Genomic DNA, 27,671 nt, shown 5'->3' on the forward strand with positions numbered 1-27,671 from the left:
ATCGCCCCAGGTCTGTTGAGCCAAGGCCTCTGAAGTAAATATTTGGTTTGCTTAACCTGAACGTATAATTGACTTGCAGGCATTTTAGGTGGCCTGAGGGGGGGGGGGGGACACTTGTAGACTAGATTTAACATCTCGCCACGGTGGCGAGATGTTAACTACCTCACCTGGTATGCAGGAGGTCGTGGGTTCGATCCTGACTCTGATACCTGTATATTTGGAGACTGCATGTTCTCTCCGTGGTCGCGTGGATTTTTCTCTGGGTCCTCCGGATTTTCCATCCACATTTAGAACCACGCGTTTTGAGTATTTGGCTGCTGTACATTTCCGCATGATGAGCCACTTTGTTGAGCTATCATTTGTGGCCAGGTCGCTTCTGAAAAATAGCTATTTAGCTCAAGTGGGTCTTACCTGGTAAAATAAATATATAGTTTCGTTTAAGTTTTTAACATCACCCAAAAGGTGTGCTGCTGCTCACACAGCAGCAGAAAGACACAAATTCCATCCCTGTGCCCTGTACATGCCATGTGACCGCCGCTTTGCATGTACGTACAGCAATACCCCGATGCACGTCTCCCCCTTGCCCGTCGTTTCACAAATACGTCGTCAATATATTAATATCACGACCCGATTTTCGTCGCCTCAACCCCACACTCAACGTCGCCGACAGCATCGTCCGTCCTTTCTCGTTACCCGCCGCCTCTCAGCCTTCGCCTCCACTGCCCACCCTGTAAATCGTTTCGATATTCGTCGTCGCACCGTTCAGGAACGCATCCCCCGACGTAAACCGGAGTATTTAACGCACTCTGCCCTCAGCCTGTGCCTAAGCCGTGCACAGTGGCGATAACATGACGCGTGCACATGCAACGCGTGATAATGGCCGTGAGCCGTGCCTTCTTGCCGCCTTAATGTTCAATATTCCAGTCTCCAACATGCGTGCATTCTGTCGTGATGGGGGTTCCTCTTCGTTTATAAAAAAAAAAATCGTTGGGATTTGAGACACTGCAGACAATTAGACACCATGGCGGCCATGTCTGCTGACTGAGATACAGCCTGTTCTCCTTCTAACGCGGTAGTAGTTGCGTTCCTGAATAACACCGGGTACTGGAAAACATCACGTTATAATAAGTAACATAGGGCAAAGCACGGTTCGGGATAACACGCGCGATGGGTATGCAGGATGAGCAAAGACGGAGGCACGTGGGGAGCATCCAGCAGCATCCCACCTTGGTTGATGCTACGCCGAGGCAGCTGTACAACCGCTTATTCCTGCTCATGCGACGTAGTTCTGTTCACTCCATCGCGTTATATCCAATTCGCATCCGCGTTATAAAAAAATGTCTTCCCTAATACATTAATCGCGTTATATCCAATTACACGCGTTATAGGAGAACAGACTGCACTAGTTCGCACTCTGTTTCAGTGTCCAGAGACTTGGAGATTCCGTAACCATCATCATGGATGGACGTTCGCAAACAACTCTTGAATGTTACTTGGTCGTTGATGGCCATAGGGTAGAATCGCCTGGAATGTGACCAGTCGCATCGTGAGAATGTGAGAATGTGTTGGACTGATTCGCACGATGGATGAATGCGTTTGCTCAAAGAATATTCGTCATGAACACATTCTCACAACGGTGAAAACAGTTTATAGCGGCTTACTAAATCAAGTTGATACTCCTGTGTTATATTATGAGGCCGTAATTGACTTAGGACCCTAACCTTACCTAACTTAGATTTCAATGGTTCCCTGCGGTGTCAATACGACAGCTGAAATCTCCTGGATTCGATCAGTCCAATAGGCATCGTCTCAAAAGGAGTCGGAGTCGGGGGGGGGTGCTGACCTCTCAGTTCAAGGACCAAGACTCCGAAGCTCCCTCCCGGTTCAATTATCTCCCCCTGCTCGCCCCCAAGTTTTCAGCTACAGTCATCTCTACTATGAAGAAGGGCCGTTGCTAGGAAGGATGTGTAATTAGCATGCGTATATATTCCCTTAGATGGTAGTTGACCTACTCTTCCACGCTGTAAGATATTTTTTGGTGACGCTGCTGTGTTTGCAGTTGTGCACGTGCACAAATAACAAAAGACATGACATGCGTAAATAACACTACGGAGCTTAAACTGTAAATACATAATGTGCAATGTTGGATAATACACAATACAGTGCCCGTGCAATGATGAATGGCGGGCATTGGCCAAATTGTCACATTATATTATATAGCTTTTACCTCTTTGCTTTCTTGGGCCATGCCACTCACACCCGTGTTAATGCGATGTCACAGAATGATGATCGTGCAATGTACGCAATGCTCGATATTCGTTATTTTCATCAAATGTATAAGAAATTGACTCGCAGCTTCACCTTAAGCACAGTGATGTTTCCTTTTCACACTGCAAATAATTCAGAGGTCGCCGGATCGATCTCACGGGGCGGAAATTGAAATAGCTTCCCCCCCCCCCCCCCCGTTTCTTAAATCCCCCAAACCTCCATCCGTCCAGCAGTATAAATGGGTACGCCAACAGTCGATCGGCACCTCTTCCAAGACGTCTGACCAGCGTGGAAGGATAGGCCAAATACCATCTAAAGTGGCTATCTAGAACTCCCTCTAGTGGGTAGGCCCTTCGTCCGGCAGTGGCATGAGCAAGATTTTGCAGGGCCGCACATTTGTCTCTACCCTCGAAGCAACAGGGAGCATCGTCGCAGTTGGGGGTTGGTTCTTTTTCGAACCACGTTTATTTACCTTTGTTTTTTTCACGGACAATATAGGCATTGTCGCTGTGTATCTCGTTACACGTGCACATTATCCACCATCCTCACAACGCAAGAAGGCACAGAGTGGCGACGTTCCGTACATTTCCCTGTGTGCATAGCCTCCCCCAAACTCCAGTTACTTGTCTGTTTGTCCAGACTCAGGTGGCAGGCTATATTTAAGCCACCAAATTCGCCTCGAAGGTATGTAATAGCGCTGCCTTTTATACAGAGACCTGGGTTTTCTTGACATCACACCAACCAGCACCCAAGAGCGACAGGCACAGGCTGGGGTAAGTTATTTCTCCGTGAGGATCTGTGGGATTTTTTTGATGCGGAGAAATCGTAAAGTTTCCTGAATTGTTATAGATTATTTGGGGACGCTGGTGCGTGTTCAGCGGTGCACAAGCACAAATAATAACAATAAAACTTTAAGACATTCGTAATTTTGCGGAGATTAAACCGAAAATAACTCAATAGAATGTTGGAAAATCCACGATACAGTATCTCGGCTATGATGAAGGGCCATTGTCCAAAGTGTCACCCATTATATGTACGTATTTGTGTTTGAGGCCACTTAATGTTATTGTTGAGGAATGTGTTGAGTTTATTTTGCTAACAGTGGCAGGTTCATGGGAGAAAACAACGAGTCGAGCAATGCGGTGCACGAGATCATTGACTGGGTTTTTCACGGTTGGATTTTTTTTTTCTTCAACGTGACGTGAAATGTCGACGCGTTGCGTGGGGTTTTTTGCCGCGATGGGATTTTTCATCTCGCGGTCACTAGGATCCGTGTGTCGGGGAATCAGTGTCGCGGTGGTTTGTGCCACCTGCAAGAGAAAGTCCCATCACAGCAGAATAATAGCGCAGGCTCTCGTCCAGCAGTGGGCTGCACGTCTCCATACATACAGTGCCTGTCTGCTCGGCTCACCGCGATATGACGACATTACGATACAGCGTGCGATCTATGATCACCGTTACATTGCATTTATGGCTTTATTTTGGTGATTTATAAAAGTTGTTTTGGTTTGGCCGTGTTTTTGTTTGTTGTAGTACGGAGTTAGACTGATGGCCTTAATCTAAGTGTTCTTGTTTCTGTTTGACTTGCATCCCACTGGGATTTTTGCACACAGCGTTGGTGTACACGGTGCTATTCCAGGAATATTTTGATGTTTTTTTCCTGGATTTTCTGTTTGCACAGTCACATAGTCACTTTAAGATGTTTTCTTGTTCATGTTTTTGATTTTTTGTTTGTTGCGGTTGCACCCGATTCAAGAGCCGAATGGCTCACAGGGCTATACCAAATAAATGAAACTAAACTATGAACTATATAAGATCCACGATAGTCGTGTCGTCCGTGTTGCTGAGCGTTCGGCCAACGTCTCTAACCACATGCCAACGATGGCGTGTGTACTGGGACAGAGTTTAATTGGAAATGACGATTGCTCTTCGAATTAAATTCTTCGCTAACCCTGGCAACATATTTGTGAAATGACAGTCATTCAATGTGTCGTAACCCTCCACCACCCGACACGGCTAATCAGCAAAAAAGTGTCACGTTGACAAAAGACAAATAGCTCACTACTTTAGCCCACCGGTGTGTTGAAGAGTGAATCCACAACATTTACAGTTTGAGTACGACGTTTCGCTGGTAATTACATCCAGCATCATCGGGCAATTCGCCAGAATGGTAAAGCCCTCACTTACTCCCGGTCTTAAATAGAGCAGCAGGGTGACGTCATAATTTAACTCATTCAGGTTGCAGTGATTTGAGGCGGAGGGGGGTTATTGTAATTATATAATCGATTGGTAATCAGTCAATGGTTATGATTGGTAATGAGTTGTAGATTAGTAATTAGTTGTAATGTGTGTTATTGTGATTATATGCTACGTTAGTAATCCGTTAATTAGTATGTGTTTCCCCTATAAGGAATTGTAATATGTATTATTTAATAATACGCTTCCAAGCCGCACTAAGCCTGTAGCTGTCAGAGCGATTAAAGTTATTTCTATTTCTCTCAATTTCAATGGATTCTCTAATTAGTCTTTGCCAGTAATAATTAGTTTTACACAACACTTCAACGTTATCAAAATCAATTGAGTGTCCTTGTTGACAAGCATGTTCTGCCACTGCCAACAGTTGCGTTTGAGATAATTTAATATCTCTTTGGTGTTCTTTTAGTCTTATGCTGATGTTACGTCCCGTCTGTCCAATATAGCATCTGCCACATAAACAATGAATCCGATATACACCTTCTGTTAATTTAGGTAATTCGTCTTTAGTGCAAGATACTAGTTTTTGAATTTTGTGTACTGTACCAAATCTTACTGTAATGTTTTGCTTTTGCAAAACACGGGCTAATTTGTCAGTTACTCCTGAGATATATGGAATTTTTATTGTTTTAACAATCTGATCGCTTTCAGCAGTGTTGCTTTGCGATCGTGATTTGGCATTCAGTGCTCTGTTAATTTGAGTATTATTGTAGCCATTCTGTCGTAATGCTTCTTTAACGAGTTTGATCTCTCTCACTAGACTTTCACCATCTAACACTGTTTTAGCCCGATGTATGAGCGTCTTGATAAGAGAGGATTTATTTATGATGCGAATCTGCATTCAGATAGGCATCAGTGTGCGTTTGCTTTCTGTAAACGCTATGTGTTATTTTACCGTTTAGGCCATGTCCAAGCAAAATATCTAGGAATGGGAGTGTGTTATTCACCTCCATTTCCATGGTGAACTAGATGGCCAGGTTTTGTGCATTGAGATGATTAGAAAATCATGAAGTGTATCTTTACCATGTGGCCAGACAACCAAAGTGTCATCCACATATCTAAATAAAAAAGATGGTTTTAATGTGCTCGAGGCAAGTGCTCTTATTTCAAAGTTTTCCATGTACAGATTTGCTATAGCAGGAGATAAAGGAGAGCCCATTGCTGCTCCTTCCTTTTGTTTAAAGAAATCCCCTCTCCATAAGAAGTAAGTGTTATTTAAACAATGGTCAGCAAGTTTCGGAATATTTTTTGGTAAACCTGTATTCTTTACTAGTGTATCAAGTAATTTAAGCGATTCGTTCACTAGAACCTTAGTGAATAGATAAATCACATCAAAACTTACCAGAATATCATTAGGATTAAGTTTAATATCTTTAATCACATTCACAAGATGTTCTGAATTTCTTATGAATTATGATGTCCTACCGATGTAGGGCTATATTTGTTTAGTTATATATTTTGCTAATTTATATGTGGCAGAGCCAATTGTACTGACTATGGGTCGTAATGGGATGCCGATTTTATGAATCTTTGGTAGCCCATACAGTCTAGGTGGTTTTGAGGCCCTTCGCTTAATTTGGTATTGCTCATTCTTAGGGATTAATGAATTTGCAATTATTGCAGTAGTCTTACGTTCTAAAGTATTAGTTGGATCTCGTTTAATTTTAATGTAGGTACTTTCCTCTAGTAAATTTATAATTTTATTATCATAATCGGCTCGTGACATCACTACAGTAGTGTGGCCTTTATCTGCTGCCAGGATTTGGATATCTATATTTACACGGAGCTCTCTTAAGGCTTTTGCTTCGTTAGAGCTAATATTTACTTTTGGAACTTTGCTATTCTCAATTATTTTGGCATTCCTGCTGCTCTATTTAAGACCGGGAGGAAGTGAGGGCTTTACCATTCTGGCGAATTGCCCGATGATGCTGGATGTAATTACCAGCGAAAAGTCGTACTCAAACTGTAAATGTTGTGGATTCACTCTTCAACACACCGGTGGGCTAAAATACTGAACTAATTGTCTTTTGTCAACGTGGCACTTTTTTGCTGATGGCCGTGTCGGGTGGTGGAGGGTTACGACACATTTATAAATAACGCGATCTAACCCAACAACCTCTATTATGAATAATATTGGTCGCGAAAGCCTACGTGTTAAACTGACAGTCATTCAAGTTCACGAAGGTAATTTTAATTCTAAAAGAAATAGCTATCGCCCAATAATTACAGTCGCACTTTGTAAAATAAAATTATCCACGTTAATTGGTGGCACGTTTGATAACGATAATATTCATATATATCGTTCTTAATTTTATACGGTATGAAGAAGGGCCATTGCCTGAAACGTTGCTTGCTATATTATATTTTTTATATTCAGGCCCACAGTGGTTTTGATGAATGTGTAATTTATTTCGTGTGCGATTTACAGCACGTGCACTCTCAGCCTCAGAGCAGGGGTGACCAACCTGTAACAAAACAAGACCCCTTGAGTTCTGCAAACAGCCAACTGTATATATACTGTAAGTGTTTTATTACTATATGTGTGTATATATACAGGGTGCTTCCAAAAACATGTTAACACTTATATGGGACTATCGTTTTTAATAGAAAAAGAACGGATAGTACACTGTAACATGATAACAAATGTAATGTTAATAGCTTCAACAAGTCAAAGAGTCTCCCACGTGTTCGCCATCGTTGTCAACACGTGGGCCTGGAATCGTCTCCAGGTGGTCTCCAGAGCCCGAAGGCAGCAGCGCATGTCACGTGGTTATTGTTGCAAATTTTTCAGAAGTGTTCACATTTTTTTTTAAAGCAACCTGTATTGACAGTTTTCGGGCACAGCACGGGAGACATTCAGCACGGAACTTGGGAGACGCCAGTTGGCTACCCCGCTCTCTTGGAGAGCAACGGACATCCGCGGGAGGCTCGTGTTGAGTGACACGACAAATGCATCACGTGGACACGATATAAAAAGTAAAACGCGTGCAAATCAATTCCATAGTTACGGGAAACAGTTCATCATGATAATCGTCATATCGTGAAATGTAATACCGTCGTATCGCGACAATCATAATCTCCGCTGACGCACAGAAAATAGTAATTCACCAGACTGGTCTGTGTGTGCCACTCCTTCACCCACAACACCTCTATCAGCATATAACGAATGCAGTTGTCATTGTGTGTCTCTCCCTGCAGATTAGAAGGGAAGTATGTCGATGGCCGGAGCTACATCCCAGACCCTAGTGGCCTCTCCGTCCCTTCTCTTGCTGGTGCTGGTCTCCTGCCTCCCTAGAGGCATCGTGTGTGCAGACCTCACAGGTATGGGATATGTGCTTTCAATCCAGCTGGAACAGTCCAGAGTGTTGCTCCGGTATCATTTTGGCCACGCCCCCACCACACACATCCATCTTGCCTTATTTTGTCGTCGCGATTCTGCGGTGGTGTGTGCACAAAAACACATACATTATTGATACGGGCACGCGCACCTCGCTTGTACCCTAGTGGTAGTGCCGAACGCCGATAATCCCTGTACAGGCAAGTCTCCAGTTTACAGCACTTGCCCCAGCAGTTTGTCAAGGCTATACGGGGAACCTTTGTATTTTGGGGCCTTTAAATCATGGGAGTTTATGAAGGCACTTTTGGTTAGATCATCACTGATATTTGAATAGCTGTGGGCGTTTCAGCGAATTTTCTGGCCAGGTGATTTGTAGAACAGCAGTGGAGTGAATCCATCTGTGCCAGAGCTGTATCCCCTCGTTATTCTCTCGTATGCATGCTGAAGTTTGGTTTTCTCCGGGAATTCTGGTTTCCTCTCAAATGAAGCCAAACGCTCATGAATGGAACTGACCAAACATCCCAATGCAGGACCCTGCTGAAAAATAGTCCTGCGGCTTTACCTTGGTAAGGGTATTATTACTATAATAAGACAGTCGATCGGCAGATCGTCTCTCCTGATTTCTCAAAACCGTGACTTGACCCTGAATGACCCATGTGAATAACCAAACAACCTCCCTTTTCTCTTCCAGGAAACGATTGCGAGATCCTGTGTAAAAAGAGCAACCCGTATCCAGTCATATACAGGTGACCCCTGACCTACGGCGCCTCGGCTTGCGACCCCCCCCCCCCCCCCGCTTTTATGACCTTTTTTATAGTCAGTAAGACCTCGCCTAATGATTGCTACCGACACCGAGTCGATTGGCGGCGAGCCTACGAGACAAAGTGCTGCAATTTACTGCTTGTCCAGCCATCACAGCGTTCATCGCACGACAGTGAAATCAAATATATATATACACTCAGACTCTTTGGTTCTTTCGGTAAAGTCACGTAGAAAGAAATAAAATTTAATTCAATAATAATAATAGAATATGACGTTTCGATTGCAACACAAGCAACCATCATCAGGTACAAATGAACGAGAAAACAAACCTAGTAAACTTGGAAATATAATGTAATACAACACAGATAGTGTCGGCCAACACCACAGTCAACACCCCACCTAGTTGATTACGTTCTTCCATACATTGCTAAATTTGAGAGAGAGAGAGAGACAAAACATAGACACGGAGACACACAGACAGACACGCAAGCAGAGTGAGACTCACACAGAGACAAACAGAGAGAGACACACACATAGGCACACAGAAAGACAACGTCTCTGTGTCGAGGCCTCAAATAGAGAGGGGGGGGCAGAGGGGGGAGTTGTGTGGAATTCCTGCCCATAGCGGCCGGAGGAGAGAATGAAACCATAAACAAGCACGGAACAAGCACGGTAGAAATCAAATTTAGTCAAATTAGGGAGTGTAATGCAATGCAAAACACAGAGCGTCGGTTAGCACACAATAAACGCATAGCCTGGTTGATTACGTTCTTACAAAGATTGCTAAATTAGAAGTTAAGTGTTTCTGTTTGCCAAATTTTTGTTTGCCAAATTAAATGAAAATCCCAATGATTACATGATGAGTTTATTTGCTGTCATTGGTGAATGTAGTGTTTCTTGGGAAACGGTGTGTTTTACCACTGGCATTTTTATGCTTAATCTTGAACTTATTTGATTCCTTAATGGTCTAAAACTTTTGAAATAAATCATTTACGTTGGAAATTATGATTTCTTACGTTTTTGTTTGTATTGTTAATTTATTTTTCTCTGATGTGTTACGTCTGTCATGGAAACGGTGTGTGCTTTTCATTGATGAAACCCGACTTCAGAGCTTCTTAGCTCACACAGTACTTCAAAATAAACTGAAACTGAACTGGGACCATTAACTCATTGCACTTCGAAAGGCGGTTTTCAGTACTTACTGGCCAAACATATTGAACGAGATCAGAAGTAGCCACAGTGGATATTTAATTGAACTGAAAAAACGTCTGGGCTGCAGGTTCAGTGTGCTAACCATTACATCGCGCATGTGACAAATCTTACCACCCCCCCCGCCCCGTCCCAACCACATGGACGTGGAAAAGCGGAGACGCTCCACCAGACTCTGCACTCTGCAGGGTTCCCTCATTATTCGCGAGGGATACCTTCTGGAGGTGTTCGTGAATTGTACATTTCGTGGGTAATGATATTGGCCTACGAAAAAAGCATGTTTGTATGAATTGCCTGAACTAAATACATAAATAAGCTATTTCTTATATGAATATTACGCATCTCTCTCATTTCTTTATCTCATCACATTATCTGATCACTTTTTCTCTCATCACATTCTCTCTCATCACTTTATCTCTCATCACATTCTCTCTCATCACATTCTCTCTCATCACTTTCTCTCATCACTTGATCTCTCATGAAATTCTCTCTCATCACATTCTCTCTCATCACTTTATTTCTATCTCTCTCTCGATGCAGTCGTGTAGAGTTCCAGATGCGATTTTGCGGCTAGCCAAACTTGCGGGTAGCAATTTCGCGAATGACGATGGAATACTCTACCTAATTGACACGCGGAAATTGCTTCCAGTGACTCGTGTGGCTTGTTTGGGTTTGCAGCGACAATACGTTGGCCTGCGAGTGGTTCTGTGGAACACTAACCAAACCCATCACCAACCAGCAACGCAATATCACCGTGATGAAAGGTGAGTCGCGTCTTTGTCAGGTAGGAGACGTTTGTGCATGTTGTATACGACGCACACAGTAGTACCTTTTTTCACGATGACGATATATCCTTTTGTGTATTTTTGCAAGAATTTTCCCATTCGGAATGGATGTACAGTATATTGAACTTCTTTTGCACTGTACGCAGCCGACCCGTGCTAATCGGAGGCACGGGGGAAGGACAGCAAACTATACATAAAGCTCCTCGTTGACTCTCAGGGGGAGATAATGATTTAGAGTCGGTGCGGGGAAAACCACAGAGAAAGTGGGGGGAAGGCAGCCGGAACTGAGGTCAAACAATTTCTCAAGCTCCTGTGGCCCTATGTTGGGATGTTGGGCCAACTCCATTCTTGAGTGTTTGTATATGTGGAGGAAACCAGAGTGCCCGGAGAAAACCCACAACATGTGAGGCGGGGTGGTGGGAGTAACACTCAAATCCATGTACAGATAGAACAAATGGAAATCAATCAACTGGCTGTACTGTTATACCCATACCCTGGAAAACCAGGAGATGCTGTGACCTTGATGTTCACGGGTAAGGAGGGAATTTCACGACTTCGTGTGATTCACCAACCCCCACTGCCTCCGAAGTGCTGGATTACAGGCATACTCCACCCCCAGAATTCTCCGATACAGAAGAAGACAGTGGGCGCATTTTCTTTTAATTTAAACTTTCCAACTACAGTTGAAAGCCGGCTGGCATTTTAAGCAACGGGCACATTTCTAAAAATCCCTCCACATCTGTCCACCCAGCATTTGAAACTGGTACGCCAGAGTAACTTGGTGGGATGAAGTGTGGGCACTCCCACCTCTTCCAGGACACCTGGCCAACGTGGAAGAGGAAGAGTAGGCAAAAAATACCCTCAAGAGGGGCTATCTCAAATTCCCTCGAGTGGAGGCCCTTTCCTGCCAGCAGTGGCGTGAGCAAGCGATCGCGGGGCTGCGCCCTTTATCTTCAAGAATCCTGTGTACGTCAACCTGGGAATGGAAAAAAAAACCCCATCGATGTACAAGGGAGTGTGTGACAGCAAAATCACACACGTGTATTCTCACCGAAATGGGAAGGCAACATTTAAGATAAACCAGAAACCAGGACGGTAATCTGCAACACGAGGTGGGAGGTGGGGGGGGGGGTGACTGTGCTATGAACCTGCAGACCAGAGTTCGATTTTTGGTCACGGTTACCATAATTGACGAGTGACATCTGATCCGGTACACCCACTATTTCAACAAGCCCACTAAGACCAGTGTGGTCAAGTATGGTCAAGGGTAATCCGCGTGGCTGCCCCAGCGTGGAAAGGCTTTTATCCAGGAGCAGATTGACAAAAAGGCTGCACTCTTTATAAGGTGCTCCAGAAGGTAAGACTCACCACAAAATTGTGTCCGGTGTCAATAAAATATACACACACGCCCGCCAGATTATAAGACGCACCCCCGACGTTTGGTTTAAAATAGAGGGGGAAAGTGCCTCTTTCAATCCATAGAATACTGTGTTATCGCTGTTAATTTGACTCTTACGTATAATATGGCAGTGGAACTAAAGGCACGTGATCAGGAGGAATTGAAAAATGCGCAATAGGTATCAGAGTGGCTGCCCTGCAAGATGTAAACTGCCTGGCTGAAATATCAATGGACGGTATACACCATTGCCATTGTGTGAATCGTGTTCGAACCAGGCTGTGCGACCTGCTGCCTGTCGTCTATTTACAGGGTGCGTGTACACACAACTCAGGGCTCTGATTCCAGATACAATCGCCTCCTGCTCTCCGTCGACTGATCCTGTGATGTAAGCATCTGTCACCTAATGCTTCACGTGCGTGCGTGTCACAGCGGCATTTGACACGATGCTTAAACGTCACGGCGCTTGTACTGGATCTCTGTTTGCATTATTTGTTTGGTTATTCAATATCTTAGGCTGCTGTGATGTTGGCTGCCATGATCGCACAAGAGCAGTGCTTCTCAAAATCATTGATATGGCGCACCGGTCTCCATCCCAATCAAGACCACTGGTCCCTCCCCCCCCCCCCCAACTGGTCAACCTAAACCCCCCCCCCTACACTGGTACCCCCCCCAACTGGTCCTCCCCCACCACTGATTCCCCCACCCCCCCCCCCCCCCCAAGATCACTGTGAAGATGAGCCACGGCCTGAATCGTCACCTATTATATAATTTGCTTTTTAAGGCCACGGTGTTTTTTTTCTCAAGAACTTGTTGCGTATTGTCTTGGTTATTTGCGCTTGTGCACCACTGCTGCCAACGAAGTACCACCAGGTGATGTTGTTGAATGTTATTGTAGCGCAGTAAAATTACGAAAGTACAGTGTGGGGACCCAATCACTTGGGGTGCCGGGGTGGCTAGGAGATGTTAACTACCTCGCCTGGTGTGCAGGAGGTCGTGGGTTCGATCCCGACCCTGACAACGCCTGCTACCTGTATATTTGGAGTCTGCGTGTCTCTCTCTCTCATCATCACGGTGGCTAGGAGCTGTTAACTACCTCGCCTGGTGTGCAGGAGGTCGTGGGTTCGATCCCGACCCTGACAACGCCTGCTACCTGTATATTTGGAGTCTGCGTGTCTCTCTCTCTCATCATCATCACGGTGGCTAGGAGCTGTTAACTACCTCGCCTGGTATGCAGTATGTCGTGGGTTCGATCCCGACCCTATCGCCTGCTGCTGTATATTTGGAGTCTGCGTGTCTCTCTCTCTCATCATCATCACGGTGGCTAGGAGATGTTAACTACCTCGCCTGGTATGCAGGAGGTCGTGGGTTCGAGCCTGACCCTGACGCCTGCCGCTGCTGTATATTTGGAGATTGGATGTCTCTCTCCCCGTGGTCGCGTGGACTTTTCTCCGGGTCCTCCGGTTTCTCCCTCCACGTTTAGAAACGTGCGTTTAGAGTATTTTTCTGCAATGATATTACACATGATGAGCCACTTCGTTGAGCTATCATTTGTGGCTATGTCGCTTCTGAAAAATAGCTATAGAGTTCAGAGGGCCTTACCCGCTCAAATAAAAATAGTAAAACTATTAATAGTATATTGTAGGGCACCCTCCAAGCTACTTTGCCCCAACTTCCAAACTCTGGCTGTACCCCTGCGGTGCACGGGATTCATTTTCAAGTAACTTGAAAGCATTTCCTTTCCAACTGTAAAAAAGGAACTGAACAGATATGTCAGTATCAGTGCCTTAAATGAAACCAAATATTGACAGACGGCAGTGTTATTGACGCACGTGTTGTGTTGTGTTGTTATTATTGTGCTTGTGCACCACTGCAAACGCAGCAGCAGCGTCACCAAATCATTTATTTCACAAATGTTGTTGTTGTTGTTGTACTTTCAGTTTTCCCGATCCCTTCAGCTGCATGGAGAACACCACCCAATACATCAAGTCTTCGCAGGGGGACATGACAGTTCCCATAGGTCAGATAGTAGGGCCTTGTTCTGGATGTGACATTTAATGGTGTCGTCTACAAAAAGACTGTTTAGGAACACAATAAACAAGCAGACGGTTCACCGCCTTCCCGTATCTGTCTTGGCACATAAAGAAATATGTTTTATTTTTTTTGTTTGCACGTCCCATCGGCCACGTGGCCTTCTGTGAGTGTTTTTTTTTTTCTCAGCAACATCGATTTAACACGAGCAAACTCTGGAAAGGTTTCGACATTCGGTGTCTCAGCAGTCAGGCATGCTCAATCTAATGTCAGATGTTCATAGGCAAGGCTCCACTCTGTTAGATGCTGTTGAGAATGAAAAGGGGCGATTTGGCTGAAACCGTGAAGAAGCTTAAATGCCTTGCATCCCAGAGCGCCTTTACGTCCGATCTCTGCTCAACCGTTTGAATGCCCCGCACTGCACTATAGCCTAAGGGATCCACGAGTGGCAGCTGTCCCTGTGTGGCACAAGGCGTTATTCTTTTGCCAGTAGGCAGGGGGACAATGTTGCTCTGATGGTTTTTCCCAATTAAGCAATTTTCGAGGAGTAATTCATACAATTTGGCAACATTTGGCAACATTTATGGCATTGACGGTATTTTGCATTGAATGTATCTCTGAGGAATGGACTTCCCATTTGTCCGCAGATTGTGTGCGGGGTTGCATTCAGTCGAACATCACGGCATTGTTAGTGGTGGGGGGCACATTGAAAGACATCCCAAGGTAAGCGCTTTAAATTGCAGCGATCATTCCAGGCAAAGAGTAAAAGTCAATGGGCATAAAAAAAATTGTGCGCGCATATCGGAAAACACATTTTTTTTAACCGTGGGTGGATACATTTTTTAAAATTGTGCGTCTTACAACGGCGAATCATAACCAGAAAGAAATCCCAGCATGCTGTGCGTGTCACCGCACTTGTATTGACTTCAGTCCACGGTGGTGCTAGCCCATGGGGGGGGGGGGGGGAGGGTGCAGGAAGAAAACTTATTTGAATTTATGAACTATTCAGTGAGATGACAGAAGAGATGTAATAAGCAAGAGATAGAGATGTTGTCAATTGAGAGGAGAGGGCTTCAGACGATATGGAGATGAGATACATTAATTTGTCGTTTAATGTATAATGCCTTTTATGTTCATCAGGGTCTGATATTGTGGTTAATGCAGACATGAATCCTTGTAAAAAGGTGTCAGTTTTGTTGCCAGAAAAAAGGGGAAAAACCCTATTATTACTATTTGGTACTGACAAAGGAGGTCTAATGATGTAGATGCTCACCCCGAGCCCTCATTACTTTGATAGTGCATTGTCTTTGAGCTGTACGCCTTCTGGCGTCATCTGGTCGAGCACCAATTGGGTCGAGGCTCAAAAGAAAGCCGTCCCTTGGTGTGGACCAATCAGTTTCAAGGACAATGCATATATTATCATAGTATGTTTTTTGTTTGCATTTTGACTGCAGGTATTGTGGTTAATGCAGTAACATGAATCCTTGTAAAAAGGTTTCAGTTTTGTTGCCACAAAAAAGGGGAAAAACCCTATTATTACTTTTTTTTACTGGCAAAGGAGGTCTAATGATGTAAAAAACATACTATGATAATATATGATGCATTGTCCTTGAAACTGATTGGTCCACACCAAGGGATGGCTTTCTTTTGAGCCTCGACCCTATTGGTGTTCGACCAGATGACGCCAAAAGGCGTCACACAGCTCAAAGACAATGCACTATCAAACTAATGAGGGCTCGGGGTGAGCATCATTAGACCTCCTTTGCCAGTACCAAAATGTAATAATATAATTACATCATTAGACCTCCTTTGGCAGTACCAAAATGTAATAATAATAATATTATTACATTATAATATTATGTAGTTAGTTAAATATATATTAAAATCAGCTCAAGTCTTCTAAAAATCACTCAAATGATGTGTGGTCACTTTCACTCCGTGTCTCACCCTCTCATTTATGGACGGCAAGTCCTTGCTTAAGGCTTGCTGTTCCCGCGGTTTGTCGATCTGGGAGTAATTTTCGCACAACTCGGAAAATGGCCGTCCATAAATGACGTCACGCACCTGTGGGGGGGGGGGGGTCAGACATTTGTGACGATGTGTGACGATGGGCGGAGGGGTTTGAGAAACGTGACGTCACATCAAAATGCGCAACTTTAAATAAATATAGACAACACGTTCTACTTAATTAAATAGACTTTTTAATAAATGTTTTCTCCTACATCAGAGTGCAGCGCCACATTAAATACGCACTACGATGACAATAGTTTAAAGCGATTTGAAGCATGTTTTATATATTTTCTTTGGGGGGGGGCAGAGCTTTGTGACGTCATATTGAGGGGGGGTCTAACTTTTCGTGACGCCGTGTGACGAAGGGGGGGGGGTCAAAATTCGTCCAAAATCGCGTGACGTCATTTATGGACGGCCCCTAAAAATAAAAAGTACCAATTTTACTTTGTACATTGCATGATGACGGAGATAATAGTGTCCTGCAATCGTGTATATACTTAACCCCAATGCTCCTCCAGTCTCCCGATTGCTCAACAGTGTTCGTGGACGTGCCTTCTCAAAATGCTTCAGAACGGCAACATCACTGAAGCTCGCAACGTGGTTTTCACACCAGGTACCTTGCCAAGTAGCCACAGTTTATATATATAGTAAAAACTCTTATCTCCATCGTGTTAATGCGCGCAATGTGACCTTTGCGTGCGTGCACATGTGCAAAAACCTGCAAATCGTGACTGTGAGAAAGTTGATTAAAAACCGTCACTGTACTCGTCTTGCGTATGGCAATACGTTCAGGAACTAAATGCTCAATGCCGAGATCTTCCGGCCACAACGAGAGAGGGGCTTCATCAGAGAGAGTTCCGGTAGTTTTGCTATTCTTCCTGCAGACTACAGTGGTTTACTACCGTACGGACGGACGATAGTTTGGGTTGCATAGCCATAGTCGCTGAGCGGGTTGTCTTTAATTGCCCTTTTTCCCAACAATTGCCTTGTTGATGTTACGTGGTTGACGGGGTGGACGCTGGCAGTGGTGTTACGGTCGGCGCACTCGAACTTGCAATCTCGAAGTCGCCAGTTTTGATTCCATCTCTCGGAGCGTGGAGAGTTGAAACGATGGTGAAATACAGCGGCGGTCCCTCGGTTTAAGTTGCCATCGATTAACGATATTTCGATAAACGATCCGCCTCCCACGAGGTCCCATTGTTTCTATTAAGGATACATTTTCGATTAACACTAAGTTTGCGAAATCACGCGGACCCGCCAATTTCGGCCAATCGGAGCGCTCCTGGTGGACTCACAGGGCCTCAGCCAATCAGCGATCCACCCTTTTTTGAACGATTTGAGAGCAACTGGGCTGGTAGCTTTTCGATGTTTGATGCGCGTTGCTTATGGAAACAGCTCTCTGCAATACTTAGTGTTTTTTTTACTTAAAAATTTAATAAGACCAGTAACAATGGCCCCTAAAATTAATGCGAAGAAAGACAAGAGAGTGAGGAATACAATTTTCTCCCACCCGAACTTCTCAATCAACCGCTTAAGCGGTCCATCTTCTTAGCCTCAGGTAAAAATAAATAAATGTTATGCTCTGTTTATGCACTTTTATATTCATACTCTTTGGTTCTATTCGGTAAAGTCACGTAGGTAAAAAATAAAACTAAAAATATTTTTGTTACCTACGTGACTTTACCGAATAGAACCAAAGAGTATGGATCCTTGCAGTCACGAAAGCTTCAAATCCACCTTTATATTCTCAATGTATTCATTATGAATGTATTCATATGAATGTTTTAATGTGTTCTTGTAACGCGTATTTATAAAAATCGCGTGTTTAAATATTATGAACAATGTTTTTATGGTGCAATGGGCCAACTTCTGATCGTCTTGGTACAAATTGAGCCATTTAACGTGTGTTTCCAATGTTCGATTAACGAGCATTTCAATTAACGATGAATACCGTTAACCGAGGGACGACTGTACAGACAGTCCCCAGGTTACGGAAGGGTTGGGTTCTGTCCAACTCAACGGTATAAATCTCGGCACAACCGCAGTTGAATCGGCAGGTCCGTACGTGGTGGGATTAAAGTTCAGTAGCCCCCAGCCCCCCCCCCACCCACTCCCCCACCCCCACCACTTTCCAAGACGTCTTTAACATCGTGGAAGAGTAGGCCAAATACTGTGGCGCGAGCGGACGGATTTCAGGCCTGCAAGTTGATATTTAAGACATTTACATGGGGACGATGTGCAAATATACAATTGTGTAGGAAGTGTGTTTCTGTAACAGGCAGTGCGCAGCTTACTGCTTGCTGATTGTGAACGTTATCGCTTGTATCTCTGTGTTCTCTTCTGCAGAGTTCTCCGACTCAAGCACGGTAAATAAATTCATCTGTAACTACTCAAATGCACTTCCCTTGGATTCCGCCACAGCAAACAAGTGAGGACCGTCATTGCTAAGACAACCGCCCTCTATTCACACACAGGCTGTTTTCATTCCTAAATATTGTACCGCACTGATTTCTAAAAACCCTCTTTTTTTTAAGCAATGTTTTTGTTACGTCTCATTGATCCTGTTATCCGCGGGGTTATCCGTAAATATACTCCCGATTATATGAGGGGTGGCGGAGGGGGGGCAAAGGGCGGGGGGGGGGGTGTTCATCGAGGATTACCAGAATCATAATATGTATTCATACCGGAGTAATCCCATGAGCTATAAAGCTCTTGTTCACAGCAGTGCAGTAGGGTCTGGGTCAGAACGTTAACAACAGCAAAATATGTTGTGGATAATTTGGGAATTCTTTTGCCGCTCGGCTCTGCTCGCGCGTTGAACAATGTGCGCATCATTGGGAAGCAGTGAACTTACGGGGAAGGGGATTCAGAAAACAATCGCTGATGATCGGGATGAATGGGGGCCGTTGATAATAGGGAGTTTTTTTTTCTCTCGTGAAGCCAACGGCTCAAGCACAATGAAAAAGGAGTCACGCGGTTATTAATGGAGTAACGACCGCATAAAGAGGATAAAGCCCACGTGTTAAAAAGAGGAGTTGTGTTTGTTCTTTGTCAAAGCGACGAAACTTCGGGTCACCCATTATGGATTACATTGGAGAGTGTTGAAGATAGTTTAAAGAGGCATATTACAGATTTGGTGTTCTCTAAATGTGGCCAGGTCTATTCTGAAAAATACGTTAATGCCTAGGTGGGCTTTGCATGGGTAGGATGGGGATGGTTTAGTTTAATTTGTATGTTTTTTGGGTGATTTGTTTACCTTTTCTGTACTTTGCATGGCTATCGTGTTATTACTCTTTGGTTCTATTGGGCAAAATCACGTAGGTGAAAATAAAATAACAAAAAATCATCGTGTTATTGTTCTGTTTGTTGTAACGTTCTTAACCTGCTCCTACTGGATATCTGTGAAAAAGAGCTTTTTATAGCTCGTCGGATTCCTCTTGCAGTATAAATATTCTGATGCTAAATGTTTTGCAAAACGAAGTGTTGTTTTCTCTGCAGTGATGTCTCCCTATATGGCCGAGTGTTTGTGCATGACCATGGGAATTAACGGACTACACAGTACTTCCACACCCATTGCCGTTTGATTGGTACAGATGTCAGCGTGAAGCAATGAGTTGATGTGCTTCCATATAAACTGTAGGACTCTTGGTAGTGAGATGAATTTAAAATGCAGGGCAAACGTTGACTCGCTGGCGGGGGAATGAGGGGGGGCTGAGGTTAAGGTATATATGTATATATTTAAAGATCGAATATTGTGAAAAGTCTCAGATTTGTGAACATCCATAGGAAGTGACACCAATGTTACGCTTATATTGCGCTGGATGTGGGCGGCCAATTGGGCATGGCGGATACGTGACGTTGTACCGCGCTCAAAACGAAGTTGATTTGTGCCTCAAAGTGTGCTGAGAGATCATTCGTCCAGGAGTGAGTCAGACTCGTCAGAATGTTAATTTATCCTGGAGAAATCCGATGAGCTATGAAGCTCTTTTTTTCACGGATGTCCAGTAGTGACACGGACTGAGAATGCGTCGCGATGCTGTCGACGCCGATAATGTGGGACCGCTGATCAGTATCGGTAGCCGGCCAGCTGGCTCAGCGGTACAGCGAGAGGGGAAATCGCAATCGGAAGGTTGCGAGGTCAAATCCTGCTTGGGGATTGATTCGGCTCGACCCCCCCCACCACCCCCGCCATAGGAATGTGGAATTTACACCACTGGTACACAGACGACGAGCATTGCCTCAACGCTCATTTGAGCCGGAAGTAACGTTTGACCCGACGATTGGTTAAAACAAAAAACACCGCTCGTTTTTTAAGCACCAGTGTCGAATTTATTTTTGCGTGGGTCACCGCTGGTGTGTTGTCTCCTATCAAGGGCCCGCTTTTCTGCAAACCTGACGTGGCTGTGTCTGATGAAGAATCGCCCCACTGATGGCAGCGACTTAGTCATTGAGCAAGGTGTGCCTGCCTTTGCCCTTGTAGGCAGTGTTCTTTCTTTATCTGTCATTATATTTCTTTTCTATTTTCCCTCCTCCAAATGTTATTGTCAATTGTAAAAAAAAAAAGATTCGCCTGCTTAAGCCATTATGACTGGATCTTCCAATATTCATCCGTTAATTTTAGGGGAGTCTTGTCTCTCAAACTTTCCCTAACCAACCACTGTATCGAAGTTGCTCGGGGCATCGTCGGGAGGAGGGGGGGTTGGGGAAATAAAAGAGGACGGGGGGGGGGTGTGGGGGTTATGTGCTGAAATATATCCAACTATTTTACATCTCATTCTCAAGCTCCTCTCCAGATTCAGCAGGGGGGGTCACTGCTATACGATGTATGGAGACATTGTCCACGAGCCTTGCCGCGATAATAATTTATCATAATACGATATCAAATATCAGTGTCACCCCAATATCAGTTTCCCATAACTCTGTAAATAGTTTTTCACTCCGAAAGATGTCGTCTCATTGCAGTGTCTGTGATGTATTTCAAGTTCGAATTAATGCTTCTGAAAACTTTGTTAAAGCACAGACACAAACCCGTCAACTCCTTATCAGTGCCTCCTACCTTATTACAGACCAATTCAGACCTTATTGGTCACCCCCGTGTCTTTATAAATCTCAACGTTCATCTTAGAAAGTCCCATCACAAGGGAGAAACGCAAACAAATCGACCAAACAAAAAAAATACCCAAATTGAAACGGCTGTACGCCATATGGACCTGAAAACTAAAATTCCCTGTACAAGAATACGGGTAAACCGTATCGGTTGACAGGTATGCACAGATTGCTCACGCCTCTGACTTGCGGTAGCAACTTACCACGCAAATCCCACGCACGCATTGTAAATCGGATTTTGATATTATGCACGTAAGCCTGTGATAAATGTTCCAACGATTGCAACTATTACCATGTACCAAACGCGTATTGCGCGCATGCTGTGAAATAATTGATGCTAATTTAATGGGTAATCGCTATTTTAGCATTAATTTGATTTTGCCACGAAATTTTATATCTCCAAAACATAAAATGAGCAGCGATATAATCACAATATCATGACATTGTGCAAAACGGACAATATGATTATCGTGGAACTTATATATCGCAACAAGTTTCCCAGCTATATTTCTGTAATTATATACATACATACACATTCTCCTCATACATAAAGTAATTACCGTCCTGCAGGCGATCCTTCATGACGCGTAATCTTGCCAAGCCGCTCTTGAACTTTGACCTCTAACCCCTGAGCTTTGACCCCCTCAGACCTTTGGTTGCTTGTGGACACTACGACCCCGTCTCTCAGGAATGTCGTCGTCAACGGGGCCTTGGAGGTCCTTCCGGGCAGCACGCTGAGAGCAGCGCACATCACTGTGCAGGCACGGCATAACGCAGCAGCGCACCATGCAGCACACCGCTCACCAAAAAGACAAGATCCCCCGTGTATCCTGAGCAGACTGTTGGGGCAACTGCTTGAAGCGAGCAGCACTTAGGAAGGCCGGCACTGTGGCACTTGAGGGTGGGCAGGGGGAGGTGACCAGCACCACGCCCCACCTTTGTCTCCCCAGTGCTGATGTGTTTTTAAACACCGCACCAGGTACTAGGGGAGGCCCACGGTTCAGATATTCGCTACTGTTATTGGTCGTGAGCGGGAATCGAACTTGGGTCGCCGGGTTTGTAGTGCAGCAGGCTGACCATTACGCTTCCGCTCCCCACACCCTGTGCCACATCCCTCACCACACCACCCGCCACTCACCATGTGCCACGCAAACCACTACTCACCACGTATCACACCACTCAGTGCACCAGGCAGCACATCACTCTCCACATCATTTTCCACACACCACACTGCTCACCACGCATCACGTCACTCACCACATCATCTTCATCAGCATGGCACAAGATCAACCTCGTCACTCGAATGTCTATCGTCTCCATAACGCTGTCTATGTCCCTAGGAGCTCGCAAACTAAATGAACGGGCACGAGGATACACAAAGCCTCTACAAATTATTCCACAATCATGAAATGCTTTATCGGACCGCCGCGGTGGTGAGATGGTGGCCACCTCACCTGGTACACAGGAGTCGTGGGTTCAATCCTGACCATGACGCCTGCTGTTTATTTGGAGTTTGTGTGTCTCTCTCCCCGTGGCCGTGTGGATTTTTATCCGGATCCTCCAGTTTTCCCCCCCACATTTTAAAGCGTGCTTTCAGAGTGTTTGGCTGCAACACATTTCAACGTACAAAGCCACTTCGGTGAGCTATCGTTTATGGCCAGGCAGCTTCTGAAACAAAGAGCTACATAGCTCAGTGGGCCTCACCTGATAGAATAAAATAAATTCTTGAGTTTAGTTTGATTTAAGTAACTGGTGAGCCGCTCGTCCTAAGCACGAGGTGATGCAGCACTCACGTGACTACAATGCAACCGCCACGCCACACTGCCACATTGCTGCCTGCACACGAACAACGGCACGGAGGTTAAATTTCGATTTAAAGCTTTCGTGACTGCAATGATTCATCTTATTTGGTTCTTTCGGTAAAGTCACGTAGAATGAGAATAAAATAATAAATTGATAAAATAAAATAACACAATAATATTCTCACGACGTTTCGGCCACAACACAAGCGGCCTTCATCAGGTGAAGGGACGAGACTGTCTGGTAGGACAGCGCTGGAGTGAAAGAGCCACGTTCAGATCACGGCCTTTAAGCTTGTGACTGGTCACAAGCTAATCATTCAGCCATTCCAATGCTAAATTATATGCTAATTCCTTTGTCAAGGCGCTTTGTTCCTCTCACACAGCTTAAAGGCCGTGATCTGAACGTGGCTCTTTCACTCCAGCGCTGTCCTACCAGACAGTCTCGTCCCTTCACCTGATGAAGGCCGCTTGTGTTGTGGCCGAAACGTCGTGAGAATATTATTGTGTTATTTTATTTTATCAATTTATTATTTTATTCTCATTCTACGTGACTTTACCGAAAGAACCAAAGAAGAACGGCACGGAGGTTTGAATGTTACTTCTCGCCCCTCGTAAGTAGCGGGGTCTTCTCAAGTGGTACTCCGGTTTCCTCCCCCATGTATAGAAAATTAACCTCGTTAATGGAGTTGGCCAAACATCCTAAGATAGGGCCACAGAACTCAGGTAATTGTAGATGCCGATTTCGGCTGTCTCGTGTGTGGTTTTCCACGCCTCTGAATCATTCCCCCTCTCTCTCGCTCTCGTGGGTGTAAACGGAAAATGCGCGCATTACAAAGTTGTGCGTACATGTATATATCCTGTACGCATGTGTACACGTGTTTGTGTGCAGGGTAGGATGCTGATATCGCGTAGGACGGAGTTTCAACAAGGAATAACACGTATCATCCTGACCGGCAGCTCTGACCCTTTTGGTCGTGGCCTAGGTGGGTGATCAGCCCGCACCTTTGTAAGACAAATATAATGATTAATAATTTCTAGCCCTCCATTGTCTTTTCGCGTTGCACGTAATAAGCACTCAGCCCACGTGCCGAGAGCCTATTAACACAGAGCCATTTTCTGTCACTGCATCACTTCCTGTTGAGCTCACAACTTCCTCGTTGGCCAGGATTGTGTCTAAAATGAGACGAGAGAAACGGGAAGTCGATGTGGAAAATTCCGGCAGAACATGTAATCCCGACACACGTCTGTTATTGAGTGCATTCTTTGAGTCTTTTCTCGGATTCTCTCGCGAATTTGCTAACAGCGTTGCATAATGAGACGAAGGATCCATTCAGGGTCTCGCGCACACCCGTGCAGCCCCTTCATGTTTGAGAAGTGGACATCACAGAGCTACCTCTGAATTTGCCTTCAAGTGACGTCTGGTGCACACAATAGAGGGCATCACTTCCATACCCACTGTATTAGATAAGAGTAACATTCAGAGGACGAATTTACCAAATTAATCGAAACAACCAAGTGTGACGCAGTGATTTGTGCTCTTTAATTTGGGCAGTGATTGGTGTCCAGGCAATGGAGCTGCCTTTGGTAGTTCGATGTCACTTCTGATGCCAGAAACAAGCTCCAGACAGCCCCTGAGTGGGGTGGTGGCCAGGGGTGGTGGGGTAAACTCTTATGGTGGGTGTCCTGAATCTTATGGCGTTACTTTGTGTTTATACATATTTATTTACTTCTAAATACAGCTATATTCGGAAGCTTGGCACTGGAAGGAAGCGGCAGATCCTACAAGGGGAAACTGGCAGCCACGGCCCCCGCCGGAACCACAACGATCACACTCCTTGACAACAACAATTTGCAGGTCAGTGCAAGTCCTTCGGCTCCATCGCGTGTTCGACCTTCGAAGGAAACCTCAACGCACGGACTGCGTTGGTCGATGCGGGGAAGGGTGTGTGCGGGAGGGGGGTGGGTGTTCGGCGGGGAAAGGATGGGCCTCCTGTCTCGGAGATGGGGGTGGATTGGCAAGAAGACACTGGCGTTTCGTTGTTGTTGTTGCTGCTTGCCTTGCCTGCCGTGCGCCATGGGCATACGTGGGCGTGAAGTGAAAGCTTGCCTCCTTTCCTTCAAATGGTGACCTCCCAGAGTGCCCCCATCCTGAAGGGGGATGCGGGAGCGGGTTCGGGCGCTCTGGGAGGTTGGAAATGAAGCAGGCGGTGGTGGTAGTTGCGGGCGGCTCACATTTATCGGTGGCTCACATTCAGCGGTGGAGGTGGAGGGGGTAGCTTTAGGGCTCATCGGATTCCTCCAGTATAAATATTCAGATTCTGTGCGATTGACACCGAATGTAGAAAATTTGCGCGTGACGTCAACACGGGGGTTTGGAGCTTAGTAGCACCGTACTTGCACCTTTAGACAACTGCGAGTTGATATTCAGTAGTTCTAGCAGCGAGAGAAAGAGATGGTTATGGTGACCGAAAAGTAGTGTTTGTTGTTGTTCTCGTTGCTCCCGAAGTTGTTTAATACTTACATTGTTTAACCATTACTAATTTATCATCGTTACGAGACCATCCTGAGTTTGATTACCTTATTGATCCTTAATGAGTCAGGTGCCCATAGAGGAGAGAGAGAGAGAAAAATAATAAACATTACAGCTGCCACCGAGCGCCAGCAACACGTCTCCCCGCGGGGCTGTGTTGTGTTATTTTTTGTTTCTGCGTGCGCGCGGTTTCCACATCCCAGGAGAAGGACGAGATTCTCATCACCGCGAGCGGGTTCAGCTTCCAGGAGAATGAGGTGCGTACGGTTGCCTTGGTTGAAAAGAGCAAGATCACCCTGACGGCTGCGCTCGAATTCTCCCACTGGGGTGAGTGCGGTCACTTGCCACCGTCATCAACACCACCGCCACAAACAACAACCACCACCACCACCACGAACAGCGTCACTACAACCTCTCGTCGTTATCATCATCTCCACCATCGTCATCGTAAGCAGCATTTCCTCCTTCATTGCCACCACCACCATCATCTCAACTATCACGATCAACATTAGCATTACCATCGTCACCACCACGACCATCATCATCGTCGTCGTCGTCATCACCACCACCAACAACACCACCATCATTGTTGCCACCATCATCTCTACCATCATAAACAGCAGCATCATTGTAACAAAAAAATATATTTTTTGTTCCTGGGTAGTGTTATTTTCGAATTGCTTATGCCTCAAAAGTACAGAAAATGGTTAATATTCCCCACAAACGTTGTGACCAGGACAGTGATATTTAGAAATGTACCTCTATTCAATGAGAAAACGTGGTGTGCATTAGTTTCATTCCTTCACATAAAGTCCTGGACACAAAAGCAAAGTTTGTGGAGAATAATAGCCATTTTCTATACTTTTTAGGCATAAGCAATTAGAAAATAACACTTGCTACCCAGGAGCAAAAAATCGTGTTACATAGTGAATTATCACTACCACCATCATCATCCGCATCATCATCACCACCACCACCACCATGCTTTGTGTTCCGCACCTTTCCTGGGGGGCTCATTGGTGTTTGTGGTCCCCGTGGCCCCAGTGGGTTGTGGGTAGAGGTCACCGCCTCTCCACAGACCAAACTCTGCATGTGTTTTAGACAGCACTGGTTCCATTAAAAACTGTGCCGTCTAATACCAGTAAACAGGTCTCGGTACAGATCAATTCCCGCCGCCCGAACACAGACGCCCGTTCCTGGAGTATCGCTGGCCAAAGCTGAGGCTATCGCGGGCCGTTCTCTAAATTGTAATTTATCATTAGCTTCTCGCTAATAGCCCTCGCCCCAACAGTCTTTATCAGGGTAGGGGGCCATCCATTTAGTACGTACGCATAGAGGGGAGAGGGGGGGTTAACCCAAATGCGTACACTTGCGAATGGGGGGGTCTACTGGCAATGTACGTACGCATATGAAACAGGGGGGGGGCGGTGAAGCCTCGATAATAATTTGTCTACATTGGCCTTCAAATGAGTTAGATAGTCCGGCGGTGAGAGACTATCTGTTTGCTTAAACATGTTAATAGTATTAATCCTTGATCGTTTCTGCGTGGGGGTGCGTCAATTGTACGTACGCAGGTGGGAGGGGTGGAGGGGTCAAGTTTTGACAGAATTTTTGCGTACCCACTAAATGGATGGCCCCTATATGGAGGATGTTGTCTCGTTCGTCGTTTGTGTGGCACTCGCATTCGTGTTCGTGCGCACAGGAGACCCTTGAATATCCCCGGGGTGGGGGAGGGTTGCACATTTTTGTAAAGTGCCGTGTGAAAGCCAAAGCCGCGATATTCAATACTTAAGCCTTACCTAAACAATGGGGTTAGGTGCATGGCTAAACAAATATGAACACATCGCAATTGAAATAAGTACTGTGCTGTATGCCAAATCAACTGATAAACAAAATAATTGAAATAAACATGTAAAAAACCCTATGCACAAAGCATTCCTGGACAATAAATGTGAGTATAAACACTGTATTTACCCGATGATGATGATGATCCAACGCGGATGTGTGTGTTTGTCCGTGAGTGGTGAGCGGCAGTGCTATGGTTAGCGCGATGTACAAACCCGGCCACTCGAGTTGGATTCCCGCTCACGGACAACACCAATGACGATTATCTGAACCCGTCCTGGACCTCCCCTATGTCGATTCAAATCAATAGCTGTTGCGGTGTGTAGTTAAACATCGC

General features: G+C 45.1%; 1 protein-coding gene across 4 annotated transcripts in view; it reads left to right on the forward strand.

Moving 5' to 3' along the window:
* The first annotated feature begins 2,546 nt into the window (after positions 1-2,546).
* The window catches only part of LOC116951442 (fibrocystin-L-like), a 65,051-nt gene continuing 39,926 nt past the window's right edge, over positions 2,547-27,671 (forward strand). The window contains exons 1-16 of one of the 4 annotated variants that reach the window (XM_032970059.2): positions 2,547-3,041; positions 6,950-7,040; positions 7,353-7,497; positions 7,720-7,842; positions 8,550-8,604; positions 10,508-10,593; positions 12,323-12,398; positions 13,951-14,030; positions 14,689-14,764; positions 16,570-16,664; positions 18,398-18,479; positions 20,425-20,507; positions 21,806-21,918; positions 23,849-23,942; positions 24,699-24,814; positions 25,693-25,816. In XM_032970059.2, the coding sequence (XP_032825950.1) occupies positions 7,734-7,842; positions 8,550-8,604; positions 10,508-10,593; positions 12,323-12,398; positions 13,951-14,030; positions 14,689-14,764; positions 16,570-16,664; positions 18,398-18,479; positions 20,425-20,507; positions 21,806-21,918; positions 23,849-23,942; positions 24,699-24,814; positions 25,693-25,816 (1,189 nt within the window). In that variant the 5' untranslated portion in view covers positions 2,547-3,041; positions 6,950-7,040; positions 7,353-7,497; positions 7,720-7,733. The remainder of the gene's footprint in view (positions 3,042-6,949; positions 7,041-7,352; positions 7,498-7,719; positions 7,843-8,549; positions 8,605-10,507; positions 10,594-12,322; positions 12,399-13,950; positions 14,031-14,688; positions 14,765-16,569; positions 16,665-18,397; positions 18,480-20,424; positions 20,508-21,805; positions 21,919-23,848; positions 23,943-24,698; positions 24,815-25,692; positions 25,817-27,671) is intronic. The other 3 variants (XM_032970055.2, XM_032970056.2, XM_032970057.2) reach the window with 3 other exon arrangements.

Source organism: Petromyzon marinus, chromosome 43 (genome assembly GCF_048934315.1).
Source record: "Petromyzon marinus isolate PM22_M1 ecotype Great Lakes invasive population chromosome 43, UKy_Petmar_22M1.pri1.0, whole genome shotgun sequence".
In the NCBI taxonomy this organism is placed as follows: Eukaryota; Metazoa; Chordata; class Hyperoartia; order Petromyzontiformes; family Petromyzontidae; genus Petromyzon; species Petromyzon marinus.